Raw genomic sequence first — 21,374 nt, forward strand, 5'->3', positions numbered from 1 at the left:
TGCCCGTCAGAAGTTCAAATGCACGTTTTGTGTGATGCAAGACTGGATTCCTGATTTGGGTGTTCTCTGAACATCCAGCGAATGCATAAACGTGCTTATCGCGAGAACATTCCCTGCGTGGAGGAGAGGGAAGGGGAGGGGGCACATCCTGTCCTTTCTGGTAAGGAACTGCAGAGGTCAAGGCTAATTTTTCGCACATGATGCCAAGCCGAACAGAACACACTTGGGACAGGATAAAGATAAACGGTCCTTTAAGGGCTGAAAGACTTAACTGAAAGTTCACTTAACTCCATGTCAAAAAAAAAAAAAAAAAAAATCTGGTGATCTGAAAAAGCTGCCCAATGGAGCACGATGTGAAAGAAAGGAGAAAGTACAGATCCCCAGACACGCACGCTTGATAGAATCACAAAATCTGTGCCGGGGAAAAACAACACATTCCCAAGATGGAGAGGATTGCCAAGTGGCCGCAAGGCAGGTTTCAAGGGCTCGATGGCAGAGGAACAGCAAACGGGTCGTCGTGAAACCAACAAACCTGGCAGGACCCGCTCTCTTTCATCTCAGGGGCTCACGCTGGACCTGAGCAGGATGGGGCTTAGAAGGGAAGGAAAAAACAGAGAGCGGGGAAAGCCAGTGGGAAGATGCTGGGGTGCCGGAAAGTTCTTCCAGCTCAGGTAGACGGACGCAGGAGGGACAGGATGGGAACCCAGCGGCCGGGCCAGGCGTTTTCACCTGCAGCATCATATCCAGTTCCTGTAGCCATCTGGACTGCGACAGGAGTCAAGTGACATTTCCGGAAGTGAGGAGTAAAGAGAGGAGAAGCAGCTGGCTCCTGGGCACCCCGCCAGGAAGTGAAGGAGCGGGAGCAGCAGCTCCTTGGAGTCTCTTGGCTCCAAAGACCATCTGGGTGTCGGTCCTTGCAAGTCACGGCTGCCCTGCTGGCCTACGACCGGTCACCCCAACTTCCAAGCCTCATGGTGGCTCTCGGTCCACCCAGGTCACCCTCTGGTGCTCGTACCTGGCTCCTGTCTCGAATTCAGGGCTCACCCCCTCGGAGGCCTCCTGGTGTGTCCAGCCTGCAGCAAACGGGGCTCGGGGTGGGGGGCACCTCGCGGGAAGCCAGAGAAGCAGGAGCTTGTGCGTGGCCTAGAGTGCCTGAAGCCGCCCTGCCCACCTGCCCATCTGCCCAGCTCCAGTCTGGCGTCCGCATGGGGAACGAACGCCCACCACAGAGGACTTCCGATCTTGCAAGGAATGCAAGAAGTCTGGACTTTTAGATGGAATCTCTCAAAGTTCCAGAAAAACAACTGCAACTCAGGCTGTAAAAGAGCTTAACAGCGTGGTGGGCCAGCTGGTACCCTCAGACCGCTCGCAGCCTTGTCACCTCCAGGCCAAGGCAAAGGGTGGTCCCAGCCTTGGGAGACAGATGCCCCCTGTGGCTCTTGTGCTACGAGACTGGCACCTGACCTGGTAGGGAGGGCCTGAGCCGGATGGCCGAGCCCTGCAAACCCACGAAGCCAGGATCTGGTCCCAGGGCTGGTTGCAGGGCACCGACCACAAATGCCTGCCACCCGCTCTCCTTCAGACAAAGGCCGGCATCTGCCTGTCCCTGCAGCAGGCCAGTCTCTCGGTCTTCAGCCACGTAGGGGTGGGGTGGATGGGGGTAAGAGAAAGGCAACTCCTGCCTGGTCCTGAACAGAGCCCTTCACGAGACCCTCTTTTCTGAACCCTACAGCCTGACTCTGGTTGCTACCCGAGGCAAGTAACCCAAGTGAGGCAAGCGGGCCCAGTGTGGGCAAGCGGGGAGTAGGGCTACAGCCCAGGGGATGGGGAAAGGCAGTTGTAGGGGGTCTCCTGGTGGGGGGGGGGGAACATAGTCTGGTTGTCAGCTATTTTTCAAGAGAAATGCTGGTTTGTCCTGAATCCTTTGTCTTTCCTCTGCCTCTTAGCCAAGGGAGGCCCCAAAGAAGTCCCAATCTCTCTCCCCCTCCCCCAAGCTCCCCCAAATCCCTTCAGGCCATTTACCTGCCAGCGACACAGATGCATCAAATCACTTGTCCTTGTTTCTGACCTTGTGGAAGAAATGACTCCATGGCTTTCCATGATGTGAAACTCCAGAATTTGGAGCCTGTTTCTGGGGCCTTCAGCTAAACAGGGACCCTCTCAGGCCCACGCATGAGAATCCTGCCCCGAGCAGCCTCCGAGGCCCCCACGCGAGCCGCATCGCCCACAGAGCAGAGCCTTCTGCCCACACGAGTTCAACAGCGCTACGTACAACCGGACGGCCGTGCAGGAGCTTTGGGAGGAAGGCAATCCTCCTCTGATACACGTGCTCACTTCAGATGCCCAATGAATAGGAGAACAGTGACCTTCAGTGCACCAAGGGCAATTAAGTCATAGCCAGAATTCCATAAATCTCTCCATTAAACGAAGCAGTCACACACCCTCGTCACCCCAACCTGGAAACAAAAGCTCCCCAGGATGGTTCTAAAGACCAGGTTTCCGGTTAGTAGGGGGCACATGCGAACGTCTCCAAGAGAAAGCTGCTGGCAGTGCCAACCTGCCCAGGTGCCCCGCAGGGATGCTGTGACCTCCGGCTGGATGGGCCCTCCTGATAAGCCCCAGCACCCCTGCCCCAGCCCCGCTAGGCCAGCCTGGCCTTTAGTTACCTCTTGGCCAATAGTTGAGACTTGGTTCCCGAGGGAGAAATGAGGTGGATCTGGAGGTCTCCCCGGCGTGGGTGGGAAATAGAGATGCGAGCCACCACGTGCTCCAGGTAGCTCACGCGCTGGTCTGAGTGGTCGGCACAGGCAGTGGTCAGGGTGGTGGTCCGCAGAGTCTGCACCACGGGGATGCTCCTGGGAGATGAGGGAGGGGCTCAGGACTTGAAACCAGAGGCTCCAACTCTCAGCAGGAGGCAGTGCATTGAGGCCCCCCGAGGTACCCCCAGGGACAGCTCCAATCCCTCCTGGATGCTCCCCTTGGAGCTATCCTGCCAGCCAGAAGACGTTCGCTCTTCTGGAACTTGCTTAGAGATTTAAAGAATGGTTTCACATTCAAACTCAGTTAACATACCCAGTGATCAGCCTCCTTAGTGCCCAGGAGCTGGCTTCTAAGTAAGCCTATGATCAGCTCATTGCCTCAACTGCTGGGGGTCAGAAAGGCTTTCAAACCCTACCGCTTTGTTTCAAAGACTGGTCTTGATAATACAAGTCACGATGCCGAATGATAACAGCAAACATTCCCTAAGCAGACGGCATACCGGGCGCTAGACAGGGCACTCATCTGAGAATTTACAAGGATTAATCCATTACATCCAGAAAGAGGTCACACACAGCTACTGAGAAGCAGAGCTGGGATATGAGGCTTCAAGCTCACTGCCTCCGCCTTTGTGCCACACTGTCCCTCAAGGATGCTGGTGTGGGTCCATAGTTGTGTTCAAGATACCGAGGAAGAAGAGATCAACAAGGTACCCGGGGTCAGAGCCGGGCTTTTGTGCTGAATGCGCGAGCCAAGGCTGTAATGGCTGGCCCAGAGTCACGGCAGAAGGACAGGAGCTGGTCCACTCCCTACCTGGGAGTATTGGGGATCCCATTCCCCAGTCATGCGTGGATAGTGTTGTCCCCTCCCTCTACTGTCCTCTGATGGGAACGGATGACAATTCTCTTAATAAAGTCAAGGCAGTTTATACCATATGGGATGAAATCTGAAAATAAGGATCGAGTCCCAATCATTCCCAAGTTAGTTCCACCAAAATCTTCTAATACTCCCCGGAGAAGGCAGATACAAAGCCTGCACCAGCATCCAGGCTGGGCACTTCCCATCGAGTCTGGGCCATCGTGGCTCGCCCCACCATTAGTAAACTGGGGAAAGATCTCCTGCCTCCCAGCAGCACATTAATAATTCCCCACTGCTCAGCCAGCGCTTGGTTTATCACGGGGAGTGCTTTGCTCATTTTGCCCCGACTTTCTGCTCCGGAGGGGAGGCTCGAAGCGTGGGCTCGGCATCTCTCAGGAATTACATCGCCTGGCTCTCCCGGGCCTGAGTCATAAAAAACAATCAAAACAGCTATAAACAGTGATGTAATTTTCTCGGAGACTCTGTAAATATTTGAAAACACGATTTGCCTGCATCATAAATTGATTTCGAGATGCTGACTTCTTTCACCACCTTCTCCCAAATGTTCCTGTCTGTGTTTACAGGTCAGCGGGCCCCCCACTGTGGCAGATGCAAAACCTCTCCTGGGCCCAAGAGGAAGATCAAGTGAAAGCAGAAACAAACACTATCACCAAGTTCTAAAAACCTGCCCCATCTGCTCTCACACCTTTGGCCATTGGGGAGGAATAATCACTCCTACCTAGAAATAGACCTGAAATGGACCTAGAAATAGACCTGAAATCCCTGAATCCTTAATCCTAAAGATAAGGCAGAAGATTCCAGAGAATGGGAACCAGGTACGAGAAACTGCAACCCCACCCCACCCTCACCTGGCCCTCTCCCTGTGGCTTGGCCATCCTGTTGACATCGAGAGGAAAATAAATAAATAAACAAAAGCATCTCAAGGAGTATTAAATACTCTGTGACATTATTAAAAGCTTCTTGCATTTGCCTGAGGGACTCTAGCTTCTAGGCCACGCCTGAGGTCAGAAAGCTTGGTTGATCTAATACACAGAGTCTGCCTCGCAGCTGCCCAGGGTGCGGCTGGCTGGGTGTGAGGGGGCCCACGGGTCCCTTTGGGTGTTAAAGCCCAGCCCGGTTAGATTTTCAAACCTAAGCCATTACCCCCAGCTGGGGGGTGGGGAGAGGTGGGGGGGGGAGGCTAGGAGTCCCTTCCTCCAGGGAACAAGTCTAATTATAACAATTAGTTCTTAGGAAATCTCAGTTACAGGCCACCAGACCCCCCTCATTTGTACGAGTTCTAGGGTAGGGAGGGGAGCCCAGAACAGCCACCCAAGGACCGTGAGTTGTTCCCCCTCCTTACATGCAGTTAGCCTTCCCCACATTTTATTTCTGCTCCCGCTGGAGCAAATAGCCTAACATTCCAAATCTGGAGCTTTTACATTTCCTTTAAAAAGAAATAGGTGAGGGATGGGGGGGGGGGACTTGAAAATGGTTCAGGATATTCGAGCTGAAAGTTTTCTGTATTTCAGACAGAAACCCCAAGGACAAGGGGAAAGTCCCAAAACGGAGGCTGTATCGTACGGTGACTAACATAATATAATTTAAAAAAGGAGGAGGAGGAGGAGGAGAAATAGAAGGAGAGGAAGAGGAGGAAGGAGAAGAAAGAAGAAAGAATAAGGGAAGCCAAATATCAAGTCATCACTTCGTAAGGATTAACTCTTAGGCTAAAGGTGAAACCATCAATGGGGTGGGGAGTGGGTAAGAAAAGAGAAGCTTCTCCCCATCCTACAGTTATTTCAAAGATAACTGTATCTTTGGGCGCCTCAGCGGCTCAGTCGTTAAGCGTCTGCCTTCCACTCAGGTCATGATCCCAGGGTCCTGGGATGGAGCCCCACATCGGGCTCCCCGCTCAGGGGGAAGCCTGCTTCTCCCTCTCCCTCTGCCCCTGCTTGTGTTCTCTCTCTCGCTGTGTCTCTGTCAAATAAATAAAATCTTAAAAAAGAAAAAAAAAATAACACAGAAAATGCAAGTTGACCGCAAAGCCAGTTTATTTTTTAGTTTAAACAACGCGCAGGGATTAAAAATGTAATGAAAATGTAACTAAAAATGTTGCACGGTGATTAAATTCTGTAATTGTTGTCTGTGTACCCAAGGCCATCCTCCTAGAACCGCAGAGGAGTCCAAGGGGTTAAAAAAGTCCCACAAGACCTACCTCCAGACCCAGTGATATTTAAACTATGGAGACTGCCCTACTTTGAACCAGTCTCTGAGGACAGACTTGTCACTTCCTGTTGAACCACATTTCAGACTTAATTACTGATACTCCAGATGTTCCTCTTTCATCCCGAAGTCTCTTAAACAGCTCCCTTCTCCTGAGGGGGTGGAGGGTTCCCAACGACAGGCAGCCTTGACAGTGACTTCTAGTAACTCCTGACCGAAGCTCCTTCTCCTCCTGCCTCTCCCCAATGTGTAACAGCATCTGGTGTCTTGTAAATGTGTAGAAAAAAGATCCCAATCTACTCCAGTCAGTGCCCTCGCCAAATCACAGAGCATCAGAGTGAAATCCAGAGCCAAAGATAAACATTTTCAAGGACGGGTTTTCCCTGCTCTCTGAAAGTAGATTGTTCCTATGAAACCTTCCTCCAGCTGAGACCAAAGGCATAAAGCAAAGAAGCAATTACCATTCATTTATTCATTTACATGGGGGAAAAAAAAACGTGGGAGCATTCCCAGACCCCAAAAGTCACCTCTCTTTGGCTTTTCTGATACCTTAGGACACATCTGGCTAATGGAGGCACAAAATAAATCGAGATAAAGCACAGACGCTGACAGACACTGTTCAAAGCTCTGGCGGCTTGATGCTGAGATGCTGGGTGTAGTTCCTAGGGATGGAGTTGGGGCGGGGGGGCTCTCACTTCTCAGGGCACGTGCTGCCTTTATCACACAGGACTTGCTGCAAAACCCATGCTAAATGCTATTTTTGCTTTCTGTCCCTTTTTTGGGTAAAAGCAGAAATCCTCTTCCAATTTCTTCAAAATCCTAAGGCTTTTTGTAAAAGCCAGGTGGTATAAGGTGAACTTTCAGAAGTGGGGGATACTTGCAAAGCCAAGTGGCCAGGGAAAGCAAGGAGGGTGGGAGGTCTGGCGCTTACTGGAGCTTACCCTCCATTGTTGCACTTGTCTTTTTGCCCTGCCTGGGAACCCAGGACAAGCCTATATTGCCACTCCCAGCTTGAAGACTTCTCTCCAGCTCAGCTACAAGGGCAGATCTGGGCTCTGGCACAGAGCATTTCCAGGGTAATGCCTCCCTCCCAGGTGGCAGGGCTGGGGGAGAGCCGCCCAGGTCCTCATTAGACAATTCTGAGATCAAGCCGAGTGGGACACCCACCAGAATTGGAAGGAAGGGGCTCCTTTCCCCCTGCTGTTATTGGTATCTGTGTTGGGGAGATAAGGCTGCTGCAGAGTTCAGGAGGATTACAGTGGAAAGAATGAGGAGGTCAACCAGGAGACCCTTTTGCAGACCTCCTAAAGGGTAGTGAGTAGCGTGGAGAGTGGTTAATTGGGACAGACTTGTCAAATTAAGCTGTACGAGAGCAGCTCGGTCTGTTGGACAACAGAGTCATCTGAACGGGGACAGTAAGAAGCTTCAGAGTCACTTCTTAGATCTATGTTCTAGGATGAACGTTCTCACCAGGACGGTCATAGTGTCTGAGGGTAGATAGATACTGTAGACTTCTGACTCATATTCGCTGACATTTAGGGTTTTCCTGAGATGAAATTCCTTTTGATCATGAAACCACAGCACATCATATAGGCTGGAAGTAAGATTTAAAAAGAAAAAGCGGCTAACCCAGTACATCAATCTAGACATGCTGTCCGTGATTAAGTTGTAAGGTGTTTTAACACAGGGTTTCAATTTATTTTTGAGCATTTATTTTTCCTTTGTGTGAAACAAGGGGCTAAATGAGCTGACTCTAAACATCCCTTCCAGCCCTAAGATGCGATCTGATGGGGAGTGAAAAAGAGTACGATACACAGTCAGTTCTCGTTATTCGCGATTCCGTATTCGCAAGTTCACCTAGATCAATACTGTGGTGCTTTTGTGGTCGCTTGTGGGTATGCGCAGAATGGCAAACTATTTGAGTTGCCCCATAGACACGCTCCCAGGTGAGGCCAAACAAGGGGATACTCTGCCTTCCGATTTTAGCTCTCATACTGGGAACAAGTGTCCTTCCAATGATCTTTTTTTTTTTTAAGATTATATTTATTTATTCGACAGAGAGAGAGATCACAGTAGGCAGAGAGTCAGGCAGAGAGAGAGGGGGAAGCAGGCTCTCTGCTCAGCAGGAATGCTAAGGCAGATGTGGGGCTCAATCCCAAGGCCCTGAGACCATGACCTGACCTGAAGGCAGCGGCTTAATCCACTGAGCCACCCAAGCGCCCCCCAATGATCTATTTTTAATGGCACGTTTTTCACATTTTTCTTTTTTTTGTTGGTAGCTTCACTGACTGCCGAGGAGCTGTCTGGTTTCCTAAGTGCTGGAAGGCTGAGCTGCACCTTCTAGAATAAACATGTCTGCTGGATATGCTTTGTTCACACCTGAGTTATAGCGCTATTGGCCTTACAGGCAATGTTAATCAGTAACATATATGAAATAAAATGCTTTTAAACGGAAACATGCATAAAGCAAAGTTACGTATGGATCAGTGGATGAAAATGCTGTGACCAGAGGCTCGCAGGAACCTCACCCTGGATGTCCCCAGCAGCGATGGTTCTGCGTCTGTGGTCACTTCATAGAACATCACTACTGGCCCTAATAAGAACTGGCTGGATTAGTTGAATTCAAATGGGAATTTTTGAAGTAAGTTGCATTTGGGGCAAAAACGTTTGCGGCAAAAAATAAGCTGGGCAGGGCAAGGGGCGGTGGGAAAACAGGTAGGTTACTAAGATTTTCCACTGTCTCCAGAGGTGGCAGGAGGCAGGACAAATACCAAGACCCAGGTATGGTCACCCCCTGCGCCGCAGGGCAGGACAGCGGAGCTCGAGTTTTCTTAGGACGTCCAGCCACGCCCTACATAAGAATGACGGACGAAGAAGCTAGAAGCAAGGGCCTCCCTTCTATGGTATCTAGGGGTGTGGGGGAAACCTGCTCAGTTCAGATAGAACCCAAAGGTAAGAGGGGATTTAGCTTTTTTTTTTTTTAAAGATTTTATTTATTTATTTAACAGAGAGAGAGAGAGAGAGAGAAAGAGAGATCACAAGTAGGCAGAGAGGCAGGCGGGGGCCGGGGTGGGGGAGAAGCAGGCTCCCTTCTGAGCAGAGAGCCCAATGTGGGGCTCAATCCCAGGACCCTGAGATCATGACCGGAGCTGAAGGCAGAGGCTTAACCCACTGAGCCACCTAGGTGGCCCCTGGCTTTTAGCTTTTTCAAACGATCTTAAACCGGGCTGTGTGCAGTGCGGCTGTTGTGGGTCCCGACCACACAGCTACTCCCCATGGGGACATAGGAGCTATGTGGCCTTACTCGCCTGCCTAGCTAGCTAAACTGCTGCAGACACCTCGGTCTGGCCTCTGGGGTGCTGGCAGCTGGTCAGGGCTAGAGGAACCTCCAAGCAGCCAGAGTCACAGTGATTTCCTGCCCTCAGGGCCAGTGTGCCCAGCCTGCTGGGGATGCAGAGGGAAGAAAGGGAAAACGTCTCTTGGACAATGGGCAGGTCACTCCACTTGGTTCGGTCCTGCCTGAGTTCCCATGATGTGTCCCTTCCCAGGGGAGGCAAGGTAGGCTCTGGGGACAGGCAGCCTGAGGCAGGAGCTCAGCCCCACCGCCACTCAGCCCCAGGCTACTCCTAGCCTCCTTCGTGCCTCAGTTTCTTCAACGAAAACTAGGGGGAAAATCGTGCCCAAACTCTACAGCCCTGATGGGCGCTCTGAATGCATGAGTACACGGACAGTGCTGAGAACAATGTCTGGCCCACAGTAAGCACCTGATAATCCTTATCCATTTAGAAGTCGAAAGTGACCCCTGCACGGGGTCTGGTTCAATGAAATTCATGTGGTTAATCCACAGTTAATTCTGGAACACCTCTAAGTGTATGGTCTGGCCTACAGATGATTCTTAATATTCAAAACCTTCAGGACCGAAGTATATTTTTGGGTTGTGTGAGTTCTTAAGGCAAGACCAACCACACGAAACTGTAAACTGTCTGGACAGTGACCTCCCCGAACCTAGGAAAACTAAGGAGCACAGGACAAGGTCTTATTGCTCAGAGAGACTCTGCCGTTGCTGTCTTTCCAGCATGGAGTAGAGAGTCAGGGGTGTCAGAAAATGTTTCATGGGAGCCTGGATTTTTTTTTTTTTTTTTTTTTAATACACAAGGGAACTGCTGGCTAGAAACATCCTAAGGATCAAAGGAAATATTTAATAGCTGCCCCGCGCCACCTTTTTTTCCTTTTTCTCATTCATAGGAAAGATACTGACCTTCATTTTTCTTTCTCACTTTTAGAAAGGTTCTAAAAGTATCAATTTTATTCTACTCTGACACACAGACATAAATAATTTTGCGCAGGCAACAGAAAAGTTCTAAGTAGACTGAAAGCCATTTGTGCCCAAGATGAGACAAGCAGCTCTCCTACACGGGCTGGAATGTTACAACGTATTCTCTGGTGCAAGAGCGCTTGCCAAGTCTCCCTGATTTCCTCCGTGCTGTTGCGTTAAGATTTAGCATTCACGGACAGCTTCCACCATGGGAAAGGGAGAACTGTGGGTATGGGAGAGCTGAGCCAGACTCCATGGCCTCTGTTTTGGGGTCAGGGGGTGACAAGCTGGGAAGAGATGACTCAGCGAGATCTGACTGCACCTTGGAGCAGGGGGCCTGGGCCCTCTCAGTCCTCACCGCCCCCACCCCTGCGGTCCACTCTCTCCCCGCCTCTCTAGGCAGGCTCCCTGACCTTCTCCATGCTCCGAGGGACTTCTAGTTCTCTCTCAGGAGGAGGATCTAGACAGAGACAGGCTGACCCGCAAACCCTACAGTCCTCAGAGGCACAGTGTCCAGACTAGTCCTCGGGGTCTCTAGGTGGCTTTTCTTTAAATTAAAGAGATCAGTCACCTGATCTCTTGACGGGGCTCCTGACGGGGCCTGTGTCTTCTCCTGCCCGTGTCTGCAGGGGCAGCCCAACTTCCCTCCACTGTGGTCTTTCTTGTGCTGTTGGCCTTTTTGCCCCTTTTGGGCTGAGTGTGACTCGGGGAAGATGTGGCATCAGACAGGGCAGACAAGAGGAGGAACACCAAAAGGGGCCTGGATGGTCACTTGGGGCCCAGTGCGAGCCACACTCGTGTCCAAGCACAGGCTGGGGACAGCAGGTGGGCTCTGTGGGGAGGGTGGCCCATGGATTCCTGAGCCGTGACCTAGCTCAGGAGTGGAAGGCCAGATCGGGGCAGAAGGCCAGGAGAGGACGGAGAGGCCACTGCTCTTCGTTTCTGCCCTGGGATGTGACCACCAACACCCAGGTCCTCTGACTCTGTGGGACATTACCGTAGAAATGGCAGACGTGGCCACAACCTCCTCGAGGATGGCCGTCCTTGATGCTCTGTGAACACCGTTCCCTGACCTTCATCACCCCAGGGTGGCCCTTCCCTTCTCCCCAAGAGGAAAGAGGTAAACATACCACTTACATTACACACAGACACACACAGGATGGCCAGATAAAGAGGCTGGCCCTCTCTCTCAATCTCCCCCGTCTCCCTCTCTTTCTCTATCTGGAGCCCTTGTGCCCTTGGGAACAAGAGTGTGCAGTGAAGCGTGCACTAGGGATAGCCGGTTGGCTGAATATTCTAGAAAGAGCCTCAAACCGCTAAATGTAAAGATAATTTTTCTTCTGAAACAGAAGTCTGATTCTTCCCTTCTGTTGGAATTTGCAGAGTCCTTTCTTCCCTCAAAGGATAGGAACAATGTCATACTGTATGTTACGGCCGGTTGCCTCAGCTGTCTAGACTCTGTGTGCTTTCACTTAAAAAACAAAATAAAATAAAAATAAAAACAACCCTTCGCCACCTAGGCACCACGCTACCATCTTAAAACTATTTCTGGCAGGAGAAGAATGCTTCATTCAGGAGCCGCCCTGATGCGGAGACCAGTGGGAGGGAGGTGGGCCTGGACGTGGTGGCCTCGGGGGGCAGGACCTGGCTCCCAGGAGCCCAACATCATCTTACCCGGAGTCTGATTCTCCATGTGCCAGGCATTTTCTGACAAGCAAACAAGAAAGCAAAAGCCTTCTTGATCTCAGAGAACTTCCCTCTTTCTTCTGAACTGACAGGCTAAGGCTCCTCGGAGAAGATGATGCTTGAAACTGTGAAGACTGAGATCTGGTGCCCATCTACAGCCAGGCCCGTCAGGCCTGGGAGGGCTCACCCAGCAGTCAGCCTTCACAATTAGCAGCAGATGCAAATGGAGTTTTTCAGAAATACCTTCCCGGGGAACTCACACAACAAACACTTCCTGAATTCCTACCATGGGCCAGGCTTCAGCCAGAAACATTTTCTCAACATTTTATGGCAAAAAGGACATATTATAAGAGGTAGGTGCTTTCAAAGAAGAAGGAGTGTCAGAGGAAGGGAGCATCATTTGCTGATAAAGCAAGGGTCACTCTTAATCACACCCACATTTCTTTTTCCAAATGCATATTTTCCAAAAGTAATAAATAGTTACAGCTAGGGGGAAAAAAAAAAGCATTCCATTCTTTATCAGATACTGAGGCCTAGAGAAACACCATTCTCTTTCTTAAAAAGTACAGCAGCCATGGCAGAACTTGGAAGAATGATCTGATTTCCTCTCCTAATGGAGTAGGGTTCTTGCTATCTGATTTACTTGGCAGCTGTTTTTATTCGTTTGTTTTTTAAGAAAAATTTCAATGGACAAATGTATCTGATTTAGAATGACTCACTACCAAGGGCGATACTGGGAGTGTCCCAACTGTGGAAAAAGGAGAAGCGGGGGTCCTATAGCACACTGCTCAAGGCTTGTTACAAAAATCCCGTTGCTTAAACCTCTAGAAGGTTATTAAAGTCCAGGTTCAAGTGACACAGAGGAAAAGTGCTGTGCACTTTGGCTCATAAACTCCCTTCAGCCTCGGGGGAGGGGTAGATGCTGCCCCTCCTGTTCACGGCTGATGGAGTCCCACTGTGGGCTCCTGGGACAGGTGGGGCTGGGCTGGAGCAGGGCTCCCACCAAACAGAGAGGACACAAATCACTGCTGCCCATGTCACCCCAGTGGGCAGGCCTGATCGCCAGTCTGGTCAGCTATGCTAAATATTCTGGATAAGAATTTCCAGTACGAGGAACCATGGAGGAACCATGGGGTGTCCAACTCCCTCCTACGAGGCAATTTCTAAAACTTACAGCAAAAGGCCTTGAAAGAGTCACAGTTTAAGGAGTGATTCTCTTCCAGCCCCAGAATCCGTAAGACAAAACACGGACACATCTATACACACGACTCTATACACACACACCGTCCCCGCCCATGTGTGCCCGCTGATGTGCGCAGGAACACGAGTGTGAACACCTCCCCCCACAGTACCTCACCGCACAATCGGGTCCACACTGAGATTCCTGAAAAGCCACGTGGTGCCTGAGCTGAGCCTCACCTGGGTCTCTTGTCTGTGGTGGCGACACACATGTGCTGGGCAGGCACTGCGGTCCACTTCTTCGCCTCCGTGACGAGGGCTTCTGCATCCACCAGGCCGAATCCATAGAGATGGCTGACTGAAAAGACAGAGGCTTCAGAACCCCCTGTCCCCCCACCTTGGGAATGGAGCAAGACCCGGCTCTCACACTCTGCTTGGCTCCCACGCAGGGCCCCAGATCCATGATGGCCACGGTCCTGGGACAGACCACTAGCACCACTCCTGGAGGGCAGAAACGTGGGCCATCTCCCTACAGCCCTTCTGAGGGCTGCTCCAAGATCCCAGCTGCTTTAGCCTCCCCCTGACCTGGACTCCTTCAGGTCAGCAGTGTGGGCCAGGAAACGTGGCCCATTTTGGTGCAGAGCTGGGAAAGAAGTGTCAAGAGTGAGCCTAGCATTTTCTATTTGCAAGGCAGGGATGGGTTTCTCCCGACCGTAGGGCCTTGTCAGCATCTGAGCTCCTTGAATCATAAACCAGACCAGAGAAACAAAAACCAGAAACCCTTTGGTTCATGTGGCCACCATGTGTAATAAACCAGAAAGCAAGGCTGGGTTGTTTTTTGTTTTTCTATTTTTTTAACTATTTTCTTGGCTTGCTCAATTCCCAGGGCATTCTGGGAAAGTGGCATGCTCAGAACTCAGACTGTGAATGCTTATGAGTTGGCCCAATCCAGTGTTTATTGGCCATGGTAGGAGAGTTTCGAGGTTTAATTTAAGAGGCAGGGTCAAGAATGAGATACAATCTATTTTCCTATTTAATTAGGCCAACATTGAAATGTAGGTCAGGTCTTGTTACAGCACACCACTACCACTACCATTCTTGCAAGACAAAAATGCATTAGGTCTGATCAAGCTTTCTTATTAAAAGGAATGTCCCTTGGAATTCACAGTGACAACACTGTCCTGTATTTTACAGACAGTAGTATCAGGCACAGTGTTTAAATAGTTGGGCCTGAGCTTCAGAAAAGAAAAAGAAGTCCTCCCTAACATACCCAGGCCGACTGTAAATCTTCTTCAAGTATCTCTGGTAAGAAGCCAGACAGACAAAGCCAGTGGCACAGTCCTATAATTATCTGCTTGAGAGGCTCCAAATATCTGGGTTACAAGCCCTGACCGTGGGTTGATTTCATGGAACCTCAATCTGTACCAGGCTGGGTTGGGGAAAGAAGCCTTGCTGTCCTGTGAGTTACTTCTATAACACAGACAGAAATTTTGTGGTTAGAAAGTAACTTATATAACTATCTCAATATTCTCACTGTACAAATAAGGTAACTGAGGGCCCATCTCCAAATCCTAGAGCTACTCAGGACTAAGAATGTAAGATGCCTTTAGGTGTCACACAAACTATATTAATAGTCACGGATTTGTTTGGATGTATATTAAAAAAAATAAAAATATAATCAAACCCGTGACCAACTGGATATAATGCAGTTTCCCTTTAAAATATATTTATGTAAAAAAATGCAAGTCAAGGTAAAGAGAACTATTACATCAATACTTGGTATAGGTGGTCTCTGGATGGCAAAAGTCATGATGTTTGGGAAAGCCTGAATTCTACGGCTCTTATGCTTTTTTCTTAATGTCAGTGTGAGGTTACTTTTCTGAAATCTCAAGCTACTATTTCTGACTCTTGTTATTCTTTGAGGATTTGGGGATTATTTTTGAGAAGTCCCTGGCCCCCCTTTAATAGGGATTCCAACTGGTCACCAGGGGCCCTCCAGGACAGGCCGATCAGTCCCTGCCCAGCCCACTGGGAGTGGCCACCGCACCTTTATGACCGGCACCATTGACTTTCCAATCGTTGGCTTTCAGATGTGCTGGCCTGGATGTCTTCACCAGCAGGTGCTGGACGTCCCTCCAGGTTAACTGATTACTGCAACGACACAACAGAAGACCAACCCGTATGGGTCAAAATGACGGCTGCCCAGGCCCACGGGTGGTGGTGTGTCAGGAGCCAGCCCCAAGTCGGGACTTGAGGGAGCCCCACAGGCTCCATTCCTCAGAGAGGGTTTATTTCATAACCTCTTTGTAAAGAATGGTTTCCAGGGATTAAACCCTAAGCTAAAAATGGTGCAGTGGGTGACCTAAAATCCATGGCGTTCAAAACCCAGCCCCACTGCCAAGGTGTACCTGTGTGTCCAAGGGTTACTGAAGAAACTGTGGCAGGAACAGTGGGACATCCTGGGGTTTCCAAGTCCCAGGGGTTATTCTGCCATCAGGACAAGCAAATGCTATCGTGCGGGAAAGCACGCTCCAGCCTTCGCCTGCCCAGACCCCCCGCCCCCTGCCCCCGGTGTGGCCCTAACTGCCCCCCATTGTAGTTCAAGATTTTCATTAACTCTAGATTTTAATACATTGGCTTTGGTGCAGAGTGGAAATGTTTCATTGAAAGAACACAGGCGCACTAATAAAAATGCACAGATCAGAGTTTTTGGAGTCTAAGATACATTGTCCCGCCCCTTCCCCCCCAAAACCAGGTTCCTTCTTCTAATGATACTCTATCATAACCCCCTCTGTCCACAGCATCAAGACCGGGTCACAGGCAGAGGCTGGAAGTACCCTCGATGTAGCCTGCACCACACCCACAGTGGGTACAACTGTCTTTCCAGGCACCCAGTCTTTCTGTTTAAAAATATACGTAACAGAAAATTTACCAGCTTCCCCATATTTCTGTGCACCAGGCAGAGCCCGTAGTCCCTGCATGGGTGCAACATCCATCACAAACCACCTGTCTCCAGAACTTTCTCTTCTTCCCCAAGTGGAACCCTTTCCCCATTAGACTCTACTTTCCTCTTTCTTCCTGCCTCTTGGCCGCCAACCTTCTGTTTTCTGTCTCTATGAACGTGACAACTCTGGGAACCTCATATAAATGGGACCACAGGGTATGCATCCTGTTGGAACTGGCTTGTTTCACTTGGCACGACGTTCTCTGCGTCCACTCACGTATGTAGCAGGTGTCAGAATTCCCTTCCTTTTTAAGGCTGAAGCTTGTGTGGCCCCCACTGTATGTACACATTCATTTACTGATGGGTACTTATGGTATCTCCTCCTTTTGGCTATTGTGAGTAATGCTGCTGTGAACACGCGTGTCTGAGGAGCTCTTCAAGTCCCTACTTTCAGCTCTCTTGGGTTCTACCCACAAGTAGAATTATAGGATCATACGGTAATCCTTTGTTTAAGCTGCTGAGGAACTCCCACCCTGAATCCCACGGCGGCTGCACCATGCCCTGGCCCCACCTCTTTGCCTGTTGACCACTGGGACCTCACTGTGGTTTGAGTCTTGGGGCACACATGCATTCCTCCCTTGGGGTTCACTCTCCAGGTGCTAGCCCCAGTCTTCTCTGATTTCTCCAGCATATTCTTGCTGCTGTGCTAGTGACCTCACTGGCTTCCTGGCCACCCCCCATCTCCGCATTGTGTCCATCAGACGTTTCCAGGACTTTGCTTGGCTTTCCTCCCCTGCCTTACTGCCCCTCCTGAGGGCCCATGGCCAATCTCATTGTTCAGGGGGGATTCTAAGGCCCCACATGACTCAAGGCCTCACCCTCTCCCATACAGACACAGGCTTTAGAGCTCAACCTGAGTGGATAGGGCTGCACCCCTTGTTTCCTGTGTGAGCCTGCAAATTACTGGGGCGCCTATCGAGGATGGCTCCAGCAGAAGGCACCAGGAAGCATGGGGCAGAATGGGTACAGAAAAGGAGAATGTTAGAAACCATCTCATTAGGAGGACTTCCATTCTATTCTGCACTCGTAATAAAATCAGAAATGTAGTTGTACGAGAAACACAGCTAAGAAACAGCACTGGAAATGTTTTTTCAATGAAGATGAGACTGATGGGGAAGTCCCAAGATGGCCACAAACCAGGACAACCTCTGCAAAATTCTTACCCATGAGGGTCTTTATTTTTGTTACATGCTGTCCATAGGCTCTCCCTGACCCCTGAGACCTCGTCCACCCAGGACGATCTGGTTTTGCCTGATCACTTCAGTCCAACTGAACAGAGTCTGGAGGCCACACTGGGCACAGGAGTGGCAGGCCTTCTCCCCGGACACCTGCGCTATCCCAGTCTCCAACCTCCTCATCTCGGGCACGCAGGATCCCTTGTTAGAACCTGTCCCTTCCTTGACCAGTCCTGCAGGTTTAAATGCTCTGAGCTGACGCTGTTTCAGACTAGCCACCTGTAAATTCCTGAGGAGGAGCTGGAAGGGAGAGGAAGACAACTTCCAGAGTTTTCATGTGTCCACAGGCCGAGTTTAATGGGACAAGCTGGCATGAAATGAAGTTTGTTTTCTATTTAGTTTGGATGACCAAAATGCCTTACAAGCTTCCAGTAAGGAATGGAAGGAAATATTCAACAACGAATCGCTAAGTATGTGAATACCGCTTTCCACACAAGTAAGTAATTACTCAGATTTTTAAAAATTTTCTAGTTTTTAAAAAAGATTTTATTTATTTATTTGACAGAGAGAGATCACAAGTAGGCAGAGAGGCAGGCAGAGAGAGAGGAGGAAGCACGCTCCCCGCTGAGCAGAGAGCCCGATGCGGGGCTCGATCCCAGGACCCCGAGATCATGACCTGAGCCAAAGGCAGAGGCTCAACACACTGAGCCACCCAGGTGTCCCTCAGATTTTTTTTTTTTTTTTTTTTAAAGAGCGTCGGAACACAGAAGCCAACATTTTGGCCTAAAAAGCAAAACTGTTGAGCTATTCCTTTGTGAAACTGATAGCATTTGAGTTGTAAGTTCTTTTGCCTTGGACAAACCAACATGCAAACATCCGTAACTGCAAGGATCTAAGCAATCCAAATATGATTTTTTGAATCATTTAAAACCTCATCGGCGGGGCACCTGGGCGGCTCAGTTGGTTAAGCCATGCCCTCACCTCAGGTCATGATCCTGGAGTTTTGGGATGGAGTCCCACATCAGGCTCCCTGGTCTGCTGCTTCCTCTGACCCTCTCTCCCTCTCATGCTATCTCTCATCTTCTCTCTCTCTGAAATAAATAAAAATTAAAAACAAAACAAAACAAAAAAACCAACCTCATCGGCGACAACTGACTACTTCAAATGGTGGAGTTGTTCTGAGCCAGTTTTGACGTCTACTCTAAATTTGTTTTTGACACCACAGTTGCCTGTGTGGTATTTCTTATTTATTTATTTATTTAAAAAGATTTCATTTATTTATTTGTGTGAGAGAGAAAGAGCACAAGCAGGCAGAGGCAGAGACAGAGAAGCAGGCTCCCTGCAGAGTAAGGAGCCCGATGCGGGACTCCATCCCAGGACCCTGGTCTCATGACCTGAGCTGAAGGCAGCAGCTTAACTGACTGAGCCACCCAGGCATCTCGGTTGCCTGTGTAGTAAACTCTCTTTTCTTCCTGACCCATCCTGACACTAACAACTCCGGAGTCTTTATTTGGCTCGCGACAGAAAAAACATCACCACTGTCTTGTCAGTTTCTCTTTATAAAGGGCACCCAGATCGGCCGGAAGTGGGATTCTGGCACATGACGCAGCATGGGAGGTAGGCTTGGGGTTCTGGTCTTACGTAGGGCAGGAGACAGTGAGCTTCAGGAAGGAAAAAGAAGGGAAGGGGTCTCTTCACATCTATTAAGGGTAGCCTTAAAAAGGAAGGAAATCCTGACCCTCGCTACAGGATGGACAAACCTTGAGGAAACAGTGTTATGTGAGCCAGTCACAAAAAAGCAAACCCTGTGGGGTTCCACCTACATGAGGCGCTTAGAGCAGGCCAAGAGACAAGAGGTGGACCAGTGACTGCCAGGACCTCGTGGAAGGGTTGCGGGGAGTTTTATGAGCTGAATTGCGTCCTCCTGAATTCATAGATTGAAGCCCTCGCCCCTAGTCCTTCAGAATGAGACAGGGTCTGTGAGGAGGTAATCAAGGTCGAATGGGATCATTGGGGGGGCCTCACCCACTGGGACCAGCGTCCTTACAAAAGAATCTAGACACAGACATGGATGGAGGGAAGACCATGTGAGGACACAGGAGGAAGGTGGCCATCTACAAGCCAAGGAGAGAGGCCTCAGAGGACGCCAATCTCACTGACACCTTGATCTTAGACTTCTGGCCTCCAAAACGGTCAGATCATTCACTCCTATTGTTCAAACCACCCAGTCTGTAGTATTTTGTCATGGCAAACCTAGCTAACCACTCCGGGAGCTGCTGCTTACTGGCTATAGGATTTCAGTTTGGGATGATGGAAATGTTCCACAGATGGGCGGTGGGGATGGCTACGCAAGGTGAATGTGCTTGAGGAAATGAACATTTAGAAAATAATTAAAATGGGAGGGCACCTGGGTGGCTCAGTCGGTGAAGCACTTGCCTCGGCTCAGGTTGTGATCTCAGGGTCCTGGGATGGAGCCCCGGTTGGGCTCCCAGCTCAGCAGGAAGTCTGCTTCCCCCTTTCCCTCTGCCGCTCTCCCCCGTCCTCCTCCTCCCGCCCCTGCTCCTGTGCACTCTCTCTCTCTCTCACATAGATAAATACAATCTTTTCCAAAAAATGGTTAAAATAGTCACCTTTAGGTTATGTGCATTTTACCATTAATAAAAACTTACAGAAAACAAAGGAGAAGAAGGGGAGGCAACTGGGAACTTACTTTGCTTCCAAAGCCAAGGCGATGATGCCCGCCACCATGGGGGCTGAAACCGAGGTCCCGGTGTGGCCATCTGTGCAGCGCTGCCGCAGATCCGTGGTGACCTGCGTGACAGGGTGGTAAGAGGCGGAGTCGGCTCTCAGAAGATGTCAGAGGTGAGTAGGCTGCTGAGGATGCTGCACCCGATTAGGTGTGGCCCCTGGTCCCAGGGACGGAAAAGGCACCATGCAGATGTAATCCCGCAATTGAGGTTTCTGTCTGCTTCTCCCTGCTAGTCTGCTTTGCTCTCATACATAGAACAGGGACTGTGCCCAACCCCACCCCAGGTAGTGAGCTCATCACTGGGGGGGGGGGGGGGCGGGGAGATAAGGCAGAGGGCAGACCGGCAGTAGGAATTCATACCACCTCACTCCGTAGACCTGCGGTGCTGAGACACAAAGGTAAGAGAAGGAAATGAAGAGGGGCCCTCCATGGCAGAGTCCCCCAGTGAGACCACCTGCCATAGTCCACGTTCACGACCTCCAACTCACCCCTGACATCAAGAGCAGCTGGAAACACAGGCGGCATTAAGGAGGATGCCCAGGGGGCCCAGAGACCATCCCCGCCTTTCCCCAGAAGATCAGTCCCAGAAGGTCACAGATCATTCTCTACCAGCACAGGTAGTTGACAGGGTCCCAAAGCGTGCAGCAGATGAACCTGGAGTGTTTGTGACCTTCACAGGGCCTGCTATGTGGGACAAGGAAGCTGGCCATTCTTCTTGGGAAGGCAAAGCTGGCTGCAAACCAAGGATGCTCAGCACACCTTCCTCGGAGGCACTGACACCAAACCGAGCTGGGTGGCCTAATTGATTTGGGACCTCATTAGTGCCCAGCCTGATCTGTCCCTTCTCTTTGAAGGGACACGGAGAAGCAGCACTGTGGAATCACCATGCGTGGGTTCAGCTGTGCCACGCCTACTGTGCTAGATGGGATTCTGGCTGTCAAGCTACTCCCGTGCACCCTGCAGGGGCACAAACGTCGTTAACCAGCAGACCTTAAATCAGCAAGAACATCCTGGATTGTCCAGCGGGCCCGATACCATCGCCAGCCCCTGAGGAAGTGGAAGGAGGCAGAAAAGCGTGTCAGAGAGCCGAGGCAGAAGAGGGACCCAAACCATCTCCGGTGGCTTTGAAGAGGGAGAGAAGAGCACGTCAGCCAAAGAATGCCAGCGGCCTGGAGGCGCTGAGAACAGCCTTGCGCAGACAGCCCGCAAGGAAACCGGAGCTCAGTCCTGTAACCACAAGGAACTAAGTCTGCCAACAACCTGAATGAGCGCAGAATAAATTCTCCAGTAGCGCCTCTAGAAAGGAACACGGCCTGGCCGGAACATGGATTTCAGCCTCAGGAGGCTCAGAACGGAGAGACACAGGCCTCCCGCTTGCCCTGCTGACCAACTCTGAGATAGTAACTCTGTACTCTTTGAAGCTGCTAT

General features: G+C 50.4%; 1 protein-coding gene across 2 annotated transcripts in view; it reads right to left on the reverse strand.

Annotated features, from left to right (window-relative positions):
- Positions 1 to 21,374, reverse strand: part of PCSK6 (proprotein convertase subtilisin/kexin type 6) — a 183,562-nt gene that overhangs the window by 57,122 nt on the left and 105,066 nt on the right. For both annotated transcript variants that reach the window (XM_032342223.1, XM_032342224.1), the window contains exons 9-12: positions 19,908 to 20,008; positions 15,066 to 15,169; positions 13,259 to 13,376; positions 2,667 to 2,855 (exon numbers count right to left, since the gene is read on the reverse strand). In XM_032342223.1, the coding sequence (XP_032198114.1) occupies positions 2,667 to 2,855; positions 13,259 to 13,376; positions 15,066 to 15,169; positions 19,908 to 20,008 (512 nt within the window). The remainder of the gene's footprint in view (positions 1 to 2,666; positions 2,856 to 13,258; positions 13,377 to 15,065; positions 15,170 to 19,907; positions 20,009 to 21,374) is intronic.

Source organism: Mustela erminea, chromosome 5, assembly GCF_009829155.1.
Source record: "Mustela erminea isolate mMusErm1 chromosome 5, mMusErm1.Pri, whole genome shotgun sequence".
NCBI lineage: Eukaryota > Metazoa > Chordata > Mammalia > Carnivora > Mustelidae > Mustela > Mustela erminea.